Source organism: Mastomys coucha, unplaced genomic scaffold (genome assembly GCF_008632895.1).
Source record: "Mastomys coucha isolate ucsf_1 unplaced genomic scaffold, UCSF_Mcou_1 pScaffold12, whole genome shotgun sequence".
NCBI classification, from domain to species: domain Eukaryota; kingdom Metazoa; phylum Chordata; class Mammalia; order Rodentia; family Muridae; genus Mastomys; species Mastomys coucha.
Genome location: NW_022196894.1, coordinates 55,999,639 through 56,020,664, shown reverse-complemented (window position 1 = coordinate 56,020,664; position 21,026 = coordinate 55,999,639). Strand labels below are relative to the sequence as shown.

Below are 21,026 nucleotides of genomic sequence, written 5' to 3'. Positions count from 1 at the left end.
TTACTCTCTTCTATTCCTATTATCCTTAGATTTGGTCTTCTCATTGTGTCCTGGATTTCCTGGATGTTCTGGGTTAAGATCTTTTTGCTTTTTGCATGTTCTCTGACTGTTGCGTCAATGTTTCCTATGGTGTCTTCTGCCCCTGAGATTCTCTCTTCTAGCTCTTGTATTCTGTGAGTGATGTTTGCATCTATGGCTCCTGATTTTCTTTCCTAGGTTTTCTTTTTTTTTCTTTTCTTTTTTGAAGATTTATTTATTTTATGTGTATGAGTACACTGTAGCTGTACAGATGGCCATGAGACATCATGTGGCTACTGGGAATTGAACTCGCTCTTCCCTGCTCGCTCCAGTCCCACTCGCTCTGGCCCATTTCCTAGGTTTTCTAACTCCTGGGTTGTCTCCCTTTGTGATTGCTTTCTTGTTTCAATATTTCCATTTTTAGATTCTGGATGGTTTTGTTCATTTCTCTCACCTGTTTGATTGTGTTTTCCTGTAGTTCTTTAAGTGATTTTTGTGTTTCCTCTGTAAGGGCTTCTAGCTGTTTACCTGTGTTCTCCTGTATTTCTTTGAGGGAGTTATTTATGTCCTTCTTAAAGTCCTGTATCATCATCATGAGAAGTGATTTTAGATCTGAATCTTGCTTTTCCGGTGTGATGTTGTGTCCAGGACTTGCTGTGGTGGGAGAACTGGGTTCTGATGATGCCAAGTGACCTTGGTTTGTGTTGTTTATGTTCTTTCCCTTGCCTCCAGCCATCTGGTTATCTTTAGTGCTACTTTCCCTGGCTAAATCTGACAGGAGCCATCCTACCTGTGATCCTGGTTTTGTCATAACTCCTCAGAGTCAAGTTGTCTCTGTGATCCTGTGATTCTGGGATCCTGTGATCCTCTGCCCATTATAGCATCCAGGAGTGGAGCTTCTTCTAGGTCTTGTGGGACTGGCTGCAAAATTTGCACCCAAGGTCTGCTTAGAGTACCAGTCCATACATCCTGGAAGGAACCCATGCCACTTGGCTGGCGGAGTTCCTGCGTGCCTGGGTCCCACTGGTCCCAATTACTCCCAGTGTTGGGACAGATGTTATATCCTCCTCACTTCTCGATCTACCTATTTATTAAACAGGGTTTGATGAACTATATCCTGTGCAGGACTCCACAGTGGCTCTTCCTGTCTTTATCAGAGTTTCCCAGGAGAGGCATGGGAGTCATAGGCCACATCTGGAAGTCAGAGCATGTACCAAGAGGACAGATATCTTCAATTTTTATTCTTGAATCAAGTTTAATGGCAGATTTGAATTCTCTAGTGATGTTTAACTTTCCATATATCTTCGTTTTTTACAGTTGGTACAGTTTGTGCATATGGTACTTTTGAATCTTAGAATGGCTTAGCATAGATATCTGCATAACTTCCAGGCCATCACTTTGCCACATGGAGTTGTTTTGAAAGCATGATTTTACTTAAACTATGATATAATTTTGGTCCCTGTAACTGAAAGCTGCATAGCTCTTCTATCTAGCATTTTAAATGTCTTAAATTATTTAAAAACTATACAATCCAAGCAATTCACTGCCATGAGTTTCAGTTGTGATCTTAGATGGCTGAAAGCAAAGCAGGCATTTGATGGGATCATGCTTCATTCTTTTCTTCCAGGTTTCCTCAGGTTTACCCATTTCTGTGTAAGGCTGACTTTGTAAAGGTTACTGCCACGTACGGTACCAATAATTTTCTGTTGCCCTATGGAGTAAAGACCTTCGGTGAGTCCCAGTGTTCTTACCCTGACTAGTAATTTGAGAGCCTGTTTTATCCGAGACACATTTTTTTGTTTCCTAATGATTCCCAGGAGATATGATTTGTGGGCAGGATCAAAGTTTTAAACAAAAATACTCTGTTAGAGGTATTTTTACTCTTTGGCATTCTTTTATTGCCAAAGAGTAAAAAAAATGGTTGTTTTTAAATTTTAATTTATTATTACTTTTTTTTTTTTTTTTTTTTTTTTTTTTTTTTAATTTTGAGGAATGGTCTTTCACTGGCTTGGAATTCAGCAAATAGCTAGAGTGACAGGTCAATGAGGCACAGGGATCTTCCCAATCTCCTTCTGTCACAGCCTGCCCTGTGCTATGACTGCAAGCACAGGCCACCATGTTATAGATGTCAGGTTCAAGGATTAACATTAGGGTCTCATACTTGCAGAACAAGTGCTTTACTGACTAAGACATGTACCTACCCGCAGTGTTCCTCTTATTTATTTTAACAGCAAGGTCTAGATGGGTTTCCAACCTTCCTAATATTGTGACTCTTTAATACACCCCATGTCGTCATGATCCCCTGTGATAGTTATTTCAATACTGCTTCATAACTGTAATTTTGCTACTATTAAGAATAATTATCTGTTTTCTGATGGTCTTAGGTAACCCTGGTGAAAGGTTTGTTAGATCCCCAAAGGAATTGTGACCCACAAGTTGAGAACTGCTTGTCTAGATCCTTAATATTTTAATTTAGCAGTAGATTTTATTTTCATTAAATTGAGAGGGTATTATTCAATCTCTTAGCAACAGAACCATCATGCCACTGCTCAGTGAGAGCTTTTGGGGCTTATATAGCTTTGACTTCTAGGTTTCATGGGGAGACTAAAGACACAGTGGTGACAGAACTATGATTTTGGGGGATTTTACTTTTTCAACCGATCCTGTGTTAGACATTTTCACACTTATAAATATATTGTGCAGAATGCTAGGGATATAGCTCAGTTGGGACAGTGCTTGCCTAGCATGGTTGAAATCCTGGGTAGAGTTCCTAGCATTACATAAACCCAGTATTTCAGCCCAGACCTATAGTTCTGGCATTCAAGAGGTAGAGACAGGGAGATCCAAAGTTTTAAGCATCCACAGCTATAGTTTGAGGCCAACCTGAAATACACGAGACTTTGTCTTTCATATATTACACACATATCCTATGTATCAGATTTTGACTGATTGGTTGAAATTCGCTGAATTCTATGGTTAGTTTCAGAATCATCTGATATGGCTACTTCTTGTCTTCCCTCTTGGGGGTAACCTGAGAACATTTACTGTCGTGAGTGTGCTTTTCGAGCTCTGTGACCAAACTGTAGAAAAGATGCTAAGGTTTTTTACTGATTAACTCCAGTGTGGTAATAGTACTTAAAACGTGTTTTGTTTTGTTTTGTTTTGTTTTTTTGTTTTTTGTTTTTTGTTTTTTGTGGGGTGGGGGCTGATGACCCACTGTCTCTAAGAAGGCATGTTTCTCCACTTGTTTATAATTCATAATCCTCCACTTGTTTTTCAGAGTCATATTTCAGCTCAGCCCTTTCAAATCTGCAGAGTTGCGATCTCTTTGGCCAGTTTGACAGGTGAGTTTCTTTCCTTCTCTCTGACTTTCAGCTTTATCGAAAGTGCCTCAAAGTATTTGGCTCAAGAAATGCAAAGGGCACTTACTCTTGGTGATTACACTGGTGTACAAGTGTACACCAGAGTACACTTGGTGATGCTAAAAATCCAACAGTTATTCCTGTTCTTATTCCACTGAAAAAGAAACAAACTATGAAGTGAATTTAGGAACTGCAGCACTGGCTGGCTCAGAGGTTTGCAGAGTATTTTAATGATGAGCAACAAGAGTTCTCACCCATGGCATTTGTAACTCATGGTCATCACCTCTAAGCCGATTGTACTAAAGAATGAATTCACTTGACTGCTAATGAATACAGAGCTTCCATCCATGGTAGTCTCCCACACACTCTTCACATAGCCAACAGGTTCCTGATAGCTTCTCTTTTTCTTGTTTAAAACAAGAAACTGTTAACTGTTGGACTTAGGAAACAGTTCCCTTTCTTGAGAATTACATCTGAATAAAGCAGACAGCTTCCTTAGGTATATGCTGTCTAAGTATTTTAGCATGAAGAACATTTTCTTGTCTAGTATATCTCTGGCAAAAAGAGGTCTTCAGCCATTTGTCTGTGCCTTAGCTACCTGTGTGCTCCTGTCTTACTAACTTAGTCTGGCTCTCCCCACTTTTACCTCTGCATTGCTATAAATGTTCCCACTCACATCAGCCTGTGTCAAATTCATCCACCAGAACCTTTCCCCTTCATTTTATTCTCTCTCTCCTCTTCCACATTTTCATAATTTTTTTCTTCTGTTTCAAATATAAACTTTGTAAGACTCTATTAGTTTGGTTCAGAGCACTTCATGAAGCAAGCCTGCTACTTTGGTGGATTCCTCTGTTGTGGTGGTTTGAATAGGTTTGGCCCCACAGAGGCATGTGTTTGAATGCTTAGCCCACAGGAAGTGATACTATTAGAAGATGTGACCTTGTTGGAATAGGTGTGGTCTTGTGGGAGTAGGTGTGTCACTGTGAGTATGGGCTTTAATACCCTAGTCCTAGCTGCCAGTTTTCTCCTGTTTGCCTGCAGGAACAAGATATAGAACTCTCAGCTCTTCTAGAGCCTGGATGCTGCCATGTTCCCATCATGATGATAATGGCTAAGAAATCTGTAAGGGAGAAAAACTGGTTATATTTACAATTTAGTTACCTTCCTCTCCCTCTCCCTCCGCCTGTCCATCTGTTAATCTGTCTGTCTGTCTGTTTACATGCATGCACTCTGCAGGGCTGTCTCAGCAGTTCTGTGGTCATCAGGGCCAAGGCTTCTCTGTTTTGGATCCTGCTGTTCCTCAGTACATAGCTTCCTCCTTAGGGTTCAACATGCCAGCTGGAGGTCAACCCATCACATCTTCATTCTCACATCTTCACTCCTGTCAGAAGACAGGAAGAATGGGAGAAGGACATGCACCATTCCTTGAATCTTGCCTTTTTTTTAAATGGATATCTCAAGATGCTATAGAAAATGCTTCATTGTACCTAATGATGAGCTAGAGCCAGGGACACCATCGAGGGAGAGCTATATCTCTTGTCAGCTCCAAATTTAGCAGCCTCGGCTGGAAGCTTGACATCTCCCCTAGAGACATAGACCTTCTCAGCCTGTCTCTTCCTTCTCCCTCCCTCAGAATTGACCATTAAACATTTACTAGCAACCTCTGATGATGTTGAGTAAACTCAGGCACCCAGCCATCCCTGGCTAGAAAGGTGATGAGAGATGTTGCCTGTTGTCTAGGTCATTGCATGCTCACCTTTAAAAACAGCAAGTCCTGGGGCTGGTGAGATGGCTCAGGAGATATGGGTCTTTTCTGCCAAGCCTTTCATTAGGGATTTAATTCCAGTATCCACATAGTTGAAAAGAAAGAACCTAGTGCTCTCTGTCAAACAAAATAAATGAAAAATGTAATAACACGTATGTCTTATTTAAAGGACAAAGGAAGCACAATGATAGTCCTTTTTAGTAGCTTTCCCTGTCATTTCTTTGGCCCCCAAGTGTTTCTGTGGCATGGAGGATTCTGAAGTCAACTAGGCTAAAGAGCCCGGTCTAGCTTCTGTCTTCACACAAGCCTAAGTGAGCATTGTTGCTATACTCAGCAAGCTTCACCCAAAATAGAAATTTCAAGGAGATTACAAGGGACACTTAAAACTAGCCTGAATTATAATGTTCTGACTTCTTTGCTGTTACTACCACCACTTTCTCTAGCTTAGCCCTACTCCCAGGGATACTGCAATCTCTTGGGTGGAATTCTATCCCTCCCCAGCTAGGAGCAACAGGAGGCCTTGAGATGGCAGAACTGTAGCTTCTATGGAAAGTGCACAAACTGGCTCTCCATCCCATCCATCAGATGAAAAATGCTTTAGTCCTGTGGCCTCACTGGTAACTGCATATAAATAGCTTTCTAAGGGAAACACCTGTGTTAAGTCGGTTGGCAGCTAATGGGGGATGGTTTTTAAAATGCTACCTTCTGCTCATTATGTCAGTTCAACTGAACTGGATGGGTTAAGAGTTAAAAAAGAATGAGCTGGAAGTCTGTCAGGGGCACTATGAGCCTGGTGAAGGTCTGCCACCCATCCACACGCCATCTGACATCCTGCTGAATGAAAGGTTGTTTACCTCACAGCCTTTGTAGGGTGGAGGGAACTGAGGGCAAGAGAAAGTTGTTGGGTCATTTGTGGGGAAATCACAGTACAACCACTACCTGTTTCTATGTCTCTGGACAGATGTTGAGAAAAGAGATGAGAGCTGGGGCTCCGCAGGCTAGAGGAGAGGGTCCTGTCTAACAAAACAATAGGGAAGACAAGAGGTGATTTCTGTATTTCACACAACAGGAAAACCGAGATGACAGAGGCCAGATCATCAAGCCAGATACCTCAAGATGCTAGGGAACATGAGTCCAGAACCTGTTGCCATCCTCAGTCTCTTGCACATCATGTTAGGCTGTGGCTACAAGGAATATAGATTGCTGATTGAACATGTATTATTGCTCACATGTGGTTTCCGATCTGCCTATTTGTGGTTCCTCCTGTAGGAAGCCACCTATGGCTTCCCTCAGTGTAAAGAATGCAATCTCAGGAAGTACCCCTTTACATCCATAGTTGTCTGAATACATTTTCCTGAATTTAGACTACTGGTTCTCAACCTATGAGTCATGACTCCCATAAGGGTCAAATATCAGATATCCTATGTATCAGACATTTACATTATGATCCGTAACAGTAGCAAAATTACAGTTAAGTAGCAACAAAATAATTTTATAGTGTGTGGGGGGGGTCACCATAACAGGAAGAACCACATTAAAGGGTTGCAACATTAGGAAGGTTGAGAACCACCGATTTACACTATATACAGTCTTGGCATCTTCATGGTGTGTCAGGTTGAAGGGTTGAAATAGTGGCTCAATGGTGTTAGCAATCCAGGGTTTACTCTCTGTGGGTCTTTTCTCTTACATATTAGATGACTGTAGCTTCTCTAATCTTATAGCATCCAGACGCAAGAGCTGGGGCTCCCAATGTCTAAGCTGAAAGGAAGGGGCAATATATATTACTTATACTGTTCTCTTTCCAGGGGCAGAATTTTTCTGAAAGCAGCTGACATGCTCCCCTATTATCTGATTTGTCAGGGATGAGTCATGTAGCTGCCGCTAGGCCAGTCATTGTCAGGGATAATGAGCTCACCATTGTAGGCTTACAAAATAGGCTTCTGGGTTATTGGGAGCATGGCCAGTAGTAGGATCTGTCATAGATTCTTACACCAAAGACAGAGTGATGTGTTTTGATGTATTATGTTGCCAGTGTGAAAAGACAGTACCTAAAAGCACTCGGTAGAGATGACACGTAGTAGGTGGATTGTAATAGCAACTGCAGTTTGTTTTCTCTGTATTGCATTGGATAGTAAATCTGCTGAGGGTTGTGGCTCTCTGTACTGGGTAGCAGTTTTGCCCAGGGTTATGGCTTTACACAGTGGAGACTCTGCCAGGAGCTGTGGCTTTGCAGTGGGCAGTGACTCTACATGGAGGTGCAACTCTGTACAGGGTAGTGATTTTGCCTAGGGTTGTGACTCTGCACTGTAGTGTCTTTTGGTTTTGCCTGGTTGAAGAGAAGTAGGTGTTTCATCTTGGGGAAGTAAGTCTGAGCTCTATTTCCTAAGTACCAGTTCAGGTTTCTTGGTTAACAAGTTCAGACATGCTGCAGTTATTTGATTTTGTGGCTAAGACGATTAGGAGCCTGTGTATTTCCTTACTTCCCTCCTCCGTCCCCCAGGGTAGAATAACAGAAATAAGTGTCTCCTCCAAACCCTTCCTGTGAGAACTGAACTGATTTTGAAAACACCTGGAAATGAGTAAGCAGTTTAGTTGGGATGGTAGGCAATAGAAATGACACCGCTCTTTCCTCTAGGTATTCAGATTTCACTGCAGCTATTTAAGTATGAAGATGCTTTTAAGGAAGCATGATGGAGTGACACGGGCACCAGAGGATTCTGGGAACCATTGCTTATATTCAAGGAGCCAGGGCAGCCGGACTCTGAAGTCAAGGGGACCTTGAAAAGTGGGAAGCATCTCTTCATTTATAGGACACGAGAATTTGTTTCGAGAGAAACAAATTCTGAAACAAGTGATTCAGAAAGTGGGCACCATTCTGTACCTGCAAGAACTGTGATGGAGCTGTGCATAAGATGCTGCTGGAGAAGGGCCATGCTAGGAGCACCCCCAATGCCCTGTAGCCTATGTGAGCTTCAGAAAAATGCACAGGTCTTTGTAGTTTTCTTTTCCTTTGAGGAAAAGCAGAATCCCAGTTAACAAGGTTTCCCTTGAAAGGGTATGCAAAGTCATCCCACCAGGAAAAGTCCTTTCTCCCCCCCCCCATCTCCTGTAAAGCTGGCAAAGATGAAATTGGAAGTGACATTCCTACAAGCATTTGACACTGAAGTGTGATGAGCAGCAACCACACTTTGTGGGGATCCGGTTGTAGAGGACTTTGTAGAAGAGATCTGCCTGATTCCTGTATTCCTTGCCCTCCTGTCTGTGAGTGTTATATCTGTGGGAGATCCAGGACTTGAACATTCAGGGGTGACTGGTGGGAGTGGCATGGCACATAGCGGCTAGCATCAATCCTTAGGTCATGATGTGACATACAAACTCGTCTGATAAGGAGGTCTTCTGACAATATTATGGTTCAGCCTATCACTGCATTGCAGCATTATGGCACTAACCCAGTTTGGGACTGAGCCAAGTTACCTCTTTCAGGAATCAACTTCAGAGCTGGAGCTTATGAGCCAGGAGTCCTTTGTTGAATGAAACTCCAGTGTAAGTCTCAGTGGGTATGCTGGGAGCCTCCACTCCCAGCAGCCCTTACCCTGTGTGTTTTGTATAGGGACTCCAGGATAGGGTAGAAGCTGGGGTCCTGTAGTTTGTCCCTGGATAGAAGAATTGAAGTGGCTTTGAGTCTTCAGGGGTGTGGGGAGCGGTGAAGCTGGAGAGGCATTCACCGTGGCAAGATGGCGCCTACTTCCACTGTCGACTCCTAGTAAACAACTGTTTGTGCATGTGCATAGAGAACTGTTTACGCATGTGCGTAAAGTGAAAAGACGCTGAGTCACGGCCCATTCTGGGGCTTTACGTAGGGTAATGAGTGAACAGCCAATCATGGGCAGACACGCCGCACTGTGGTGTATATAAGCAGTGCGGGATTATTGGCTCGACCCTTTTTTCCCTACGGAGGAGGCAATAAAACGTTGCTGCAGAAGGAACCTAGTGTCCACGTGTCTTCTTGCTGGCAAGACGACTGCGCTGGCTACAGCTGGTGCTGAAACCCGGGATCGAACCAGGGACCTTTAGACAGGGGGGCAGAGGGGTTAGCCTGATAATTACAGGTACTTTTTCCTAATCTCCATTCATGTTGTTTCTTGGAAAGAGTTGTTGTTTTTAACCTGTGTATTTTGAGCCACCCCCTTGATGCCCAGCCTTGCTTAGGACTTTGGGGGGAAGGTGTAGCCAATTTCAGAAGGATCAGCCTCAGAAAGAACTGACTCTGAGGTTCTGGAGAGGGAAGTGCTCTCTGTAGAGGGCGTTTACAGGACAGATCTCCTGAGGATAGTAGCTATAATACCCTGAAAACATGGGTTTGAATATCCAGTGGTGGCCTCCCTTTAGCAGTGAAGAACAGAGAGCTTTGATATACTGGGCTTTCTGCCATTCATATTGAGGCTTGTTAATACAAGTCGTCTAGAGTCAGGATAATTTCTTAAAATATATAGATATAAAAAGACACCTCCAGGACATATTGTGACATGTGGGGTATCCACTATGTGAAGGTTTTTTTTCACTTTTTATTGGGCAATGCCCTCTGTCTTTCAGCCCCCAAAGTCCTGACATGTAAAAGTAACTTTTATTTGCCAGATGTAATTGTAGTCTTGGAGGCTTACTGATGAATAAGCTCACCCTTTCTAGCTCTTTCTGAACTCTGGCTGGTTGGTTCAGTTCATCTGTTCTGGCTCAAACTCCTCTCCAAGCTGACTGATTCAAACTTGGCTTCTGGCCAAATTGCTCTGCTTGGAAATACTGCTTCTGAATTTCACGATTCGAAATTCATGAGTGCATGAACTGAACAGAACTGCACAAACTCGACTGCATTCAACTACACTGAACTCAACTGAACTTCACTGCACTTCCTGAACTCAACTGAATTGCACTCATTGTACTACCCTCCACTCCTGGCTTATTCTGCCCTGCCCTTAAGTAGCTTCCCTTTTCTGTTTATTCTCATGAGAGTTGGGCGTATGCAACCTCTAACTCATTCTACCAAATCTTTCTCTGATTCATCACGTTGTCAGCTCCTCAATTAAACATCAGTTTCCAACATGACTGCTTCCTGCTACAAACTAATTTTACCTTCATTGTTTGGGATTAAAGGCAGGTACTAAGGGCATATTTGTATTCTGACCAGAGGGATTAAATAAAGGTGTGTCATTCCAGTTGGATCACATACACCTTTGTCTTTGGATGTCATCTTTTGCCAGAGCAGTCATGTTGCCACATTAAAAGTCCTCTACACTGACACTCATAAAATTGTTACTTCTTGTTCTTATCTGGTAAAGTAGATACTGATGTAGACAGAACTGATAATTAACTGGAGCTAAAAAACTCCAGCTAAAGTGTTTTAAGAGTGTTTGGAGTGTTTGGAGAAGAGGAGCTGGTGAGATGGTTTAGTGGGTAAAAGAGTTTGTTGCCAGCTTGGTGACCAGTGTTCAATTGCCAGCACCCACATGATGGAAAGGGAAAACCAACTCCCATTAATCGTCCTAAGATTACCACATTTGTGCTGCCTACACACACACATACACACACACAAGAGAGAGAGAGAGAGAGAGAGAGAGAGAGAGAGAGAGAGAGAGAGAGAGAGAATATAAATGTAATTAAAATAGGTAAGGAATTTATATTTTTTAAAGTGCTTTTGCAATATTAGTGCTTAAAACATAAACTAGTTAATGGAAATGCATGTTCTGCCAAAAGGGTAAATTCTATTACAGAATGCATACATCATCTCTTAACTCAGTCTGGTTCTTTTAAATGCTCCCTGCTTCTACATCCTCTGGGCTTAAATATTACAGAACATTGGTACAGTTTTGCTACACATTTTTTTTTTATTTTATTAGATATTTTCTTTATTTACATGTCATATGATATCTCCTTTCCCGTTTTCCCTTCCAAAAAAAACCCAAAAACCAACAAGAACCCTGTTCCCTCACTTAGTTCAGGGTTCCCAATGAAAGAGCTAGAGAAAGGACCCAAGGAGCTGAAGAGTTTGCAGCCCCTTAGGACGAACAACAATATGAACTAACTAGTACCCTCAGAGCTCCCAGGGACTAAACCACCAACCAAGGAGTACATATGGTGGGACTGATTGCTCCAGCAGCATGTGTATAGTAGAGGATTGCAAAGTTGGTCATCAATGGGAGGAGAGGCCCTTGGCCCTGTGAAGGTTCTGTGCCCCAGTGTAGGGGAATGGCAGGGCCAGTAAGCAGAAGAGGGTGGGGTACACATTTTTTTTTTAAAGTCTTAAAAGTTTTAAGACTGGTCAGCTGCTGTCTTAAAGGAACAGGTTTGCCTTCAGACTTCCTCTGCTTCAAGCACTAGGAAAGACTAGGAAGGGGCCCTTCACAAGACTCCTTGTCTATTCCCCTGTGTCCTAGAGAAGGATCCTTATTTTCTAGGCCTAGCGAACGGTGGTCAGAGCAAGAAAACCCCAGCCCAAGGTCACATTGGCTGAGGGCCAATGCTGTTCCACCCCAGGGTTTGACTTTGGCCTGCTATAGGAAGTCCCTTTTGTGCTCTCCTATAAAGCCTTTTCAGAAGCACAGTGAGTGTGGGGTTTGGGTGAAACAACCAGTAGTAGTCTTATGTTTGAGAAACTGAAGTGAGCCCAGGCAGGGTAAAGAGAGCTGTGGTCCCTTTACCACATCCCAAACTGGCCATTTCCATACTCCTGTGATGCAAGAGAAAGCCAAGGGTGGATGAGGAATGGGGAATGCTGGTTTTAAACCTAGATAGCAATGTAGCATGAGCTATGCTTGTACATGCAAGCTCATGCTGAGGAAACACCTCGGCACTCTGGAAGTTTGAGATCCAATGCTAGCTCCACCTGTTTGGAGTTTGGGCTTTGAATGCTACATATTTTTTCCCCCTCCAAATTTATTTCTTTGTCTATCAGGAGATAACCAGGTTTCTCTTTCTAAACTGGTGATTTTAAGGATCACAGACGGGAATGGACATGCGCATGAGCCACTAAGGGGTGATGTCAATCGGGGTGACATACTTTCCCTAACAGCATTATGTTTCTTGAATCTCTGGACCTCAGGCACAGTTGGTTCTTTTTCTACTTATATGACATGTGGAATTTAACTTGGTTCCAGAAAGCAGGAGCAGGTTCTTGGAACCACCCGGTTTTGTAAATGCAACAACTCCGTCTTTTACTTGTCTGTTTGCCCAACAGAGTGCCATGTAAAAGGTGTGTGGTGGTTGGTAATGGAGGAATATTGAAGAATAAGACATTAGGAGCAAAAATCGACTCCTATGATGTCATAATAAGGTAAGTTTATCTCTTAGTCCCTAACCTAGAACTGCTCGAAGAGAACTTGGTTTCCTACTTCAGGATAGCTGTGTTTAAAGATTAGCTGGCCGTTTTATGCACCTGATTATACAGCTTCCTGCCTTGGTTACTGGCTATAGTAAACCAGGTTTCAGATGACTGATTTAGCAAATATTTAATTAGTCCACTTGATTTGCCAGGGACAAATCTAGGCACTAGGGAGATCAGTGCATGATAAGAGTATGCTTGCACCTTTGTACTGTTTACATTCTAAAACAAATGGGGAAACAGTAATCAAATATATAAGAAGATAGTGTAATATAGACAAATAAAAGAGATGATAAAGAATTGTCAAGTGACTACTTGGGAAAGGGTTACCATTTCGAGGTGAAATTTAATTTAAGCTAGACCAAAGGACACATGTAAGACTAGCTATGGGACGACAGTGGAGGAGCCATCCAGACAGAGGATGTGTATTGCAGATCCTCAGAGGCTGTTATCCACCTGAAAGAAAGCAGATAAACCCAGACTTAGGAGAGTGGTCTAACCAGAAGCTGCTGAGGTAGGCAAAGAACAGGCTATGCAAGGATTTTAAGGTTTGAAGATTACATTTTAAGGCCATTAGGAGCTTCAGAGGCCTTTTACATAGGATCTTAATGAGATGTGGTTATTTCTTGAAAGCATTCTGGCTGCAGCAGACAATGGTGCATGAGGGATAAAGCATGGGATGAGGCATCAAGAGTTGTGGCTATATTTGGGCAGTAGATGCTTGGGGCAGAATTAGAGAAGTGGACAGACTGGAGCTAGGTTACATTATTAGATGTGGTTATGCACTCCAAATAAAGGATGCAAGGGCACTTCAAGCTGTCTTCAGCTCTGTCCATTGAGGAGAGAATGGCAGTCATTTAGAAAGTTTGAGAAAGATAGGTTTAGGCTTTGGTTTAGAGGAACCAAAAAATTCCTGTATTAGCCTGTTAGCTTTGAGATGTTTTTGAGGTATGTAGTAGGTAAATAGGCAGTCACATAAAGGGGTTAAACTTTTCAATAGTGAGTGGCCTATGAGCTGTATTTCAACCAAGGACTTGGGAAGATTCCCCAGGAAAAAAAAGAAAGACACACAAGATGGCCTGGTACCGAGGTTCAGAGCTCTTAAGACATAAGAGGTTGAACAAGAAAAAAAAGAGTGATCCACTACTGAGCCATGAAGAAAGTGATGTGCGTCCAGTTGCCCACTAGAGGGCTGTGTTTCAGAAGAGCAACCAAGGGAGTCCTAATGATGATGAAAAGTTGTGCAAAGGCAGAAAGGGAGGCAGGGCTGGGGATGGGACCTGGATTGCTAGCTGATGGTCACTATCACCCTCTGCAAAAATGGGAGGCAGGATATATGGCAAGAAGGCCAACTGGAATGAACTGAGGAGAGAATGACAGATCAGGAGAGGGAGAGACAAGCATAGTCAGCTACTGAGAACTGTTCTGAGCAGTTGAAAAAGGAGCCGGGCCTTGGAGGTGGTTACAGAATCTAAGAAGGCATATGGTTAAAGTAGTTGGGCTAATATCCAATATATACAAAGAACTCAAAAAGTTAGACTCCAGAGAATCAAGTAACCCTATAAAAATGGGGTACAGAGCTAAACAAAGAATTCTCAACCAAGGAATATTGAATGGCTGAGAAGCACCTAAAGCAATGTTCAACATCCTTAGTCATCAGGGAAATGTAAACCAAAGCAACCCTGAGATTCCACCTCACACCAGTCAGATTGGCTAGGATCAAAAACTCAGGTGATAGCAGAAGCTGGCGAGGATGTGGAGAAAGAGGAACATTCATTGCTGGTGGGATTGCAAGCTGGTACAACCACTCTAGAAATCAGTTTGGCGGTTCCTCAGAAAACTGGACATAGTACTTCCTGAGGACCCAGCTATACCACTCCTGGGCATATACCTAGAAGATGCTCCAATATGTAATAAGGGCACATGCTACACTCTGTTCATAGCAGCCTTATTTATAATAGCCAGAAGCTGGAAAGACCCCAGATGTCTTTCAACAGAGGAATGGATGCAGAAAATGTGGTATATTTACACAATGGAATACTACTCAGCTATTAAAAACAATGAATTTATGAAGTTCTTAGGCAAATGGATGGAACTAGAAAAGATCATCCTGAGTGAGGTAACCCAATCACAAAAGAACACACATGGTATGCACTCACTGATAAGTGGATATTAGCCCAAAAGCTCAGAATACCCAAGATACAATTCACAAACCACAAGAAACTCAAGAAGGAAGATCAAAGTGTGGATACTTTGATCCTTCTTAGAAGTGGGAACAAAATAGTCATAGGAGAAAATATGGATCAGGACTGAAGGAAAGGCCATCCAGATTCTGCCCTACCTGGGGATCCATCCCATATATAGTCACCAAACCCAGACACTATAGTGGATGCCAACAGGTGTTTGCTGACAGGAGCCTGATATAGCTGTCTCCTCAGAGGTTCTGCCAGTGCATGACAATTACAGAGGTGGATGCTCACAGCCAACCATTGGAACTGAGCACAAGGTCTCCAGTAGAGGAGCTAGAGAAAGGACCAAGGAGTTGAAGGGGTTTGTAGCCCCATAGGAGGAACAATAATATGAACCAACCAGTACCACCAGAGCTATCAGGGTCTAAACCACCAATCAAAGAGTACACATGGAGGGACCCATGGCTCCAGTTGTATATGTAACAAAGGATAGCCTTATTGGACATCAGTGGGAGGAGAGGCCCTTGGTCCTGTGAAGGCTTGATGCCCCAGTGTAGGGGAATGCCAGGATAGGGAAGTGGGAGTGGGTGGGTTGGTGAGTGGTTTGGGGGCAGGCCTAGGGGGTTTTTGGAGGGGAAACCAGGAAAAGGGATAACATTTGAAATGTCAATAAATAAAATATCTAATAAAAAAATTAAGTAGTTGAAGTGAATAGTGAGCCTGGTATAATGAAGAAGAGGTCATAGGGTCAAGAGCTCAAGGGTGATTCATTTTCTGTAATGAGGAGGAGATGGTGAGTGTGGCTACAGCTACCACCAGTCTCTGATACATAGTATAGGGGAAATAGCTTTTCCATCTATTGTCTGAATTGAAGGAAGGTAAGGTTCTTATGTGGGTAATACTTTTTCCTCCTCCCTCACTCTTCCTTACCATCTCCCCACGCCCTCCATGTGTGCTAGTAGTAGCTTTAAGCAGCCACTGTGGCCACACACTGGGAAGGCCCTGCAGCGCATCTGGAGGTTTTCTGGGTTACAAGCTGATTTCTGCATAGCAAGACATCTTATTTTCTCTTTATTACCCATTTTGAAGAAGTTGTGGTAATTTATAAAACAATTAGACTCATCCATTTTCCCATGTACAGTTGTTTGACTTGGATAATTTTTAGAACCTTGGCCAGTCTTTGTAGGGAAACACCATGGGTACCTTTTAAAAGCCACTGCAAGAGTCTAGTATTATAGAGTTGGTAGCAAAAGGGTAAAACGATATTTATCCTCCCAGGCAGGGGACATTGTTTTAGAAACAAAACATCTTTTTTAATAGAATGCCTTTATAGTCTGTCCTCAGTGAGTGTCTGGCTTTGGCCTTGAACATAACTAATCCAGCAGTAGTAATCTTTTGCAGTGTTTTTAGTTCAGTCGTAAAAGGCAGTCCTCTTTATGCTGAGTGTGATATAGACTTTTTATGGAGCTAATTTCAGAATACTTAAAAAAATAAAGATTTACTTTTACTAGTGTTTGCCTGCCTGTAAGTAAATAGTGTGCATGTACCTGGTGACTGTGGAGACCAGAAGATGGCACTGGATCCCTTAGAATTGGAGTTAGGGATAGTTGTGAGCCAGCATGTGGGTGCTGGGAACTAAACTTCAGTTCTCTGAAAGAACACCAAAAGCTTTTAACCACTGAGCCATCTCTCCAGCCCAGAGTACAATTTCTGTGAGTCTTCAGCCTTAATTCAATGTGATTCTTCATGCTTCTCAGTCATGTAGTATACATCCATGTATTTTAGGGCTGTATAGCCTGTAGGCATAAAACTTTTTCAAGAATTCTGGCCATTAGTTGTGAATCCAAAGAGGCTGTGCATGGTTATCTACCATGGTCTCTAACTGTAGTAGTTCTTGTGGTTCTGTATTCTCATTTCTTTCAGTTGTGTGCAGGTCAGACTGAAGGACTGATACTATAAGTAGTATTTGAATACAGACGCCTGTCTTGTGAGAAGGAATGTTTTCCCTTGTCATTACTGTAAAATATTAATCAATTTTCTTGGGGTTCCAGAGTGCAGGAATGTCTGACACCTGTCCAATTCTGAAGCCTCGGAACTTGAAATGGCTTGCACTCCACTCATCCTGTATGTTGTTGTCTTACTACCCACAGAATGAATAACGGTCCTGTTTTAGGCCATGAAGAGGAAGTTGGGAAAAGGACAACCTTCAGGCTTTTTTATCCAGAGTCTGTCTTTTCAGACTCCATTCACTATGATCCCAATACTACAGCGGTTCTCGTTGTGTTTAAGCCACAGGATTTACGGTGGCTGAGGGAAATACTGCTAGGTAAAAAAATAGTAAGTTGGCCAACTGTTTAGGTTCAGATTATGTTCAGTATTTTTTTTCCCCTCTAAAGTAAAATATATTCACAACATCTCATTTTCTGTGTCCTTTATTTCAGAATACTGCTGGGTTTTGGAAGACACCAGCCTTAAAATTGATCTATAAACAGTATCAAATCAGAATATTAGATCCATATATTATCAGAGAAGCAGCTTTTCAATTGCTTCGTTTTCCCAGAGTATTTCCCAAAGATCAGGTACGTATATATCATCTCATAGTTTCAAACTAAACATATAGCCAAGGGCATAGAGGGACATAAGAGTTTTCAGAAATTGTTAAGAACCATGGCTCAGATGGTATTTTCTTAGGACTATAGTTGTGTTCATGAAATTGGACATCAAATGGATATCATCTCATGTTTTACAGGTTGCCAAAAAAATATCTTTAAGGGAGAAGTGTATGTTTTGGGGTTCTTTTGTACATACAGCCTTCAGACTCTTTCTTTTTTTTTCTGAATGGCCAATAGTTCATTTCTTACAGTCATCCTCAGTGTTGTCCATCACAGCTTGCATGACTGGTGGGCTACTTGGCAGCCTTGTGCACAGAACAGGTTCAGGACAAGGATGTAGCTTTTAAGAGTGAAAAGAATCATCTCAAGCACTGTGTCAGACTACAGGAAGTACCCAAGGCATACACGTATCAAGAAGCAATCCCCGCTCCCCCATTTTTTCCAGACAGGGTTTCTCTGTGAAACCCTGGCTGTCCTGGAACTCACTTTGTAGACCAGGCTGGCCTCAAACTCAAGAGATGTACCTGGCTTTGCCTTCCAATGCAATAAGAGACTCTTTTAGTTCAATTCTAGAAGTTCCTGTCATATGTTGGGGGTGACCATTGTGGGAATGTGTTAGAATGCTCCAATCTCAAAGGCTGGAAAAGGGAGAAAACTTAAGAGTATTGATCACAAGGGCATAAATTAGTGAACAGACTCTCCTGACCTAAAGACTTTCCAAGATACCAGCCAGTGTTATATCCTCTTCAGAGGAATGTGTTCTCTTTGGGGGCTTGAGTCTTACGACATAATGATGGCTGAAATGTCTCTTTTAATGTTTAGAAATCCATTTTCATCAGACTAGGGCAGCCAACTGTGTTTGGGAAGAATGTAGCTATTTTGTCTTTTTAAGTTTCTGATTTCTTCTTAGAAACCCAAACACCCTACAACAGGAATTATTGCCATCACAATGGCATTCCACATATGCAGCGAAGTGCACCTTGCAGGTTTTAAGTACAACTTTTACAGACCCAACAGTCCTCTACACTACTATGGGAATGCCACCATGTCTCTTATGCAGAAGGTAATTTTCCCTCTTTACTGCTTTAAAGAAAAAAATAAACCCTTACTTTAAAAAATGTATTGTGTTCATGTTTGTAGGTGCATACATGTATGGGTGTCTCTGGAGGTCAGAGGTCAATGTTAAGTGTTACCACTCAGTTTCTTTTAGTCTCACACTGGTTCAGAATTTACTGGGCTGTATAGGCAGTCTGTGGGGCCAGCCAATCAGAGATCAGTCTGCTGCCATCTATCCAGTGCTGGGATCACAAGTGTGATCAAAGCCCTGACACCTAGTATGTTACACACATGCTGATGGTAGAACTCAGGTCCTTACAAGTATTTTACCTGAGTTTTGCCTCCAGCGGCCCATGTTTCCTTTTTTACACTCTTGAGCTCCCAAAGGCTCAAAATAGGATTCTGGTCTAGTGGTCATTTTCCTGTGGCAGCAGTTTCTAAATTGTGGGTCTTGGGTTCTCTGGATAGCCTCATGGTGTCTGCCATTTCATCAAATCCCAAAAGGGACTGAGTCTTTAGATTTCTTTATAAAAACCAAAACAGTATTTAATATAATCAACTGGTGTGTCTGAGACACATGAACTTACAAAATCATCACTATGGACATAGTGATTATGCTCCAACTTTAGTTAAGGTGTTCTAGAAACATGAAACCCTATAAAAGACTTCACATAACACAATGTGGCAGACCTCTTTACCGGGTCTCGATCCTCTTGATCAGACGCTGATACTGGACTTGATCCTGAAGGTGAAGTTTTGAATGAGAAGGAATTCCCTATATTTGGAATTCTTAGATTAATTATACATCAAAAATGGTATATTTAAAAAACCTGAAATAGGAGTAATTGTCTATAAAAGTATCAGGTGGTGGCCTGTGAAATCAGTCCTGTTGAATAATCCCAGAATATCTCAGATCTGGGGAAGTGATGTTCATGTTGAACTTTACTGCTGTCTTTTGTTCCTCTAACATGAGACCAAAATTTTAAGCTTGGAATAAATTTTGAGCTTTTTCCCTTAGCCCTTGTCTCCTACAGCACTTACAGAATATTGAAACAAGAGCAGAATTCTGAAGCAACTTCCTGGGGGTTTCAATAGGACAGACTTATTTATTTTTTTAAATTGTGGGGCTGGTGATTGGACTAGTATGCCATACTAGTCAAGCAGTCAGCCACTAAGCTACCTAGTAGAATTCCTACTGTGTTTGCAGGATAAAGAACTGAACTCAGGGACTCTTGAAGGCTAAGCAAATAGTCTACCACTGAGCTAATATCTTAGATCTTTTGAAAAATACCTTGTAGGCTCTTCCCTTTGTAATCCAAGCTGGCCTCTCCTTATGATCCTCCTGTGTCACCCTATCACACAGCCAGAACAACCATTGGGAAACCGTGTCAGGGCTCAGAATTGTTGCTTTAAAGGCGGAGGCAGGAGGATCAGGAGTTTGAGGTCATCATCCTCCACTACCTAGAAGTGTGAGCAGACCTAGGCTAAAAGAAATCCTGTTTGAAACTCACCAACACTGAAAACGTTAGGTTTCATGGTATCTTACCTCCAGGCCAACTTTTAAAAATGGGTTCCAGGTGCCACCCTTATTACATCACATGTTCTGTCGTAAGTTTTTGTTGTACAACTCAGTTGGAAAGTGAGATTTGGGGGTCACTCTCAAGCCGAAAAGAGCAAGCAGGGACCAAAGGTCCACGTAACTTGTTACTAACACCTGAGCTTATTATGGGAACTTTTGGCATGCAGAGTATTGGAGTATCTCACTTTGCTAGTGTCCGGAGAGTAGACCTGATGATCAGCTTGCTTCATTTTCTTTTTCAGAATGCGTATCACAATCTGACTGCAGAACAGCTCTTTCTAGACAACATTATAAAGAAAAAAATGGTGATCGACTTGACTCAAAACTGACCGTGCAGATCCGAAAGATGACGCTGAACATTATTAGTTTTATTTTTGTACTGCAAATTTTAGTTTATTTTTAAATATATTGGATGAACTTGTCAAATTATGTATATTAAGTCTGTGGCTGCCTGGTGACCTGTAACCACCAGCTAAATGTCTGTGAATATATTTATGAAAAAAACAGGAAGATTTTTAGTTACGATATCAGGGAAAGGTGTAAAGTTTTGATTGTTGTTTTTAAAAGTGATCTTTTTAGTGTTCTGAGGTGTTTTAAAGTACCTTTTCAGAGTTCCTTCATCTTAAAGAGTTCTAGGCTACTTAGTTGACTTCATTTGTTCTGAGAGTCACATAACGCTTTGAGATGTTTATTAAGATTGGTTACTCCTGGGCATGTGACTGGGAGCCAGGTGCAGAACACAGGAATCGCCTGGAAGTCCACGGTGCCCATCGTGGTTTAATTAAGTTCCCTCTACAATTAATTAAACCAGTAATAATGTAATAATTTGCTGTTGGGGAGAAAAAATAGCCTTCTCCATGCTTGAAAAGCACTCTCACCTAACGAGCATCATGAGACTTTGATTTGGAGGGGGCGGGGGCAGGGGGAGCAGCTTCTTACTATGTAGCCCAAGCTAGCCTCAAACTTGGTTCCCTTGCCTCAGCGCCCCAAGTTCTGGGATTACAGCTATGTGCCATTGCTCCCTCCAGCATTTTTTTTAAATTAAAAAGTTGTTTTTTTTTTTTTTTTTTTTT

At 42.1% G+C, this 21,026-nt stretch overlaps 1 protein-coding gene across 7 annotated transcripts in view; it reads left to right on the top strand.

The window, feature by feature from the left end:
- The window catches only part of St3gal6 (ST3 beta-galactoside alpha-2,3-sialyltransferase 6), a 61,399-nt gene extending 41,020 nt beyond the window's left edge, over nt 1-20,379 (top strand). For all 7 annotated transcript variants that reach the window (XM_031364161.1, XM_031364162.1, XM_031364163.1 and 4 more), the window contains 7 exons: nt 1,646-1,749; nt 3,299-3,362; nt 12,374-12,469; nt 16,857-17,043; nt 17,148-17,285; nt 18,229-18,381; nt 20,196-20,379. In XM_031364161.1, the coding sequence (XP_031220021.1) occupies nt 1,646-1,749; nt 3,299-3,362; nt 12,374-12,469; nt 16,857-17,043; nt 17,148-17,285; nt 18,229-18,381; nt 20,196-20,282 (829 nt within the window). In that variant the 3' untranslated portion in view covers nt 20,283-20,379. The remainder of the gene's footprint in view (nt 1-1,645; nt 1,750-3,298; nt 3,363-12,373; nt 12,470-16,856; nt 17,044-17,147; nt 17,286-18,228; nt 18,382-20,195) is intronic.
- Nucleotides 20,380-21,026: the final 647 nt, after the last annotated feature.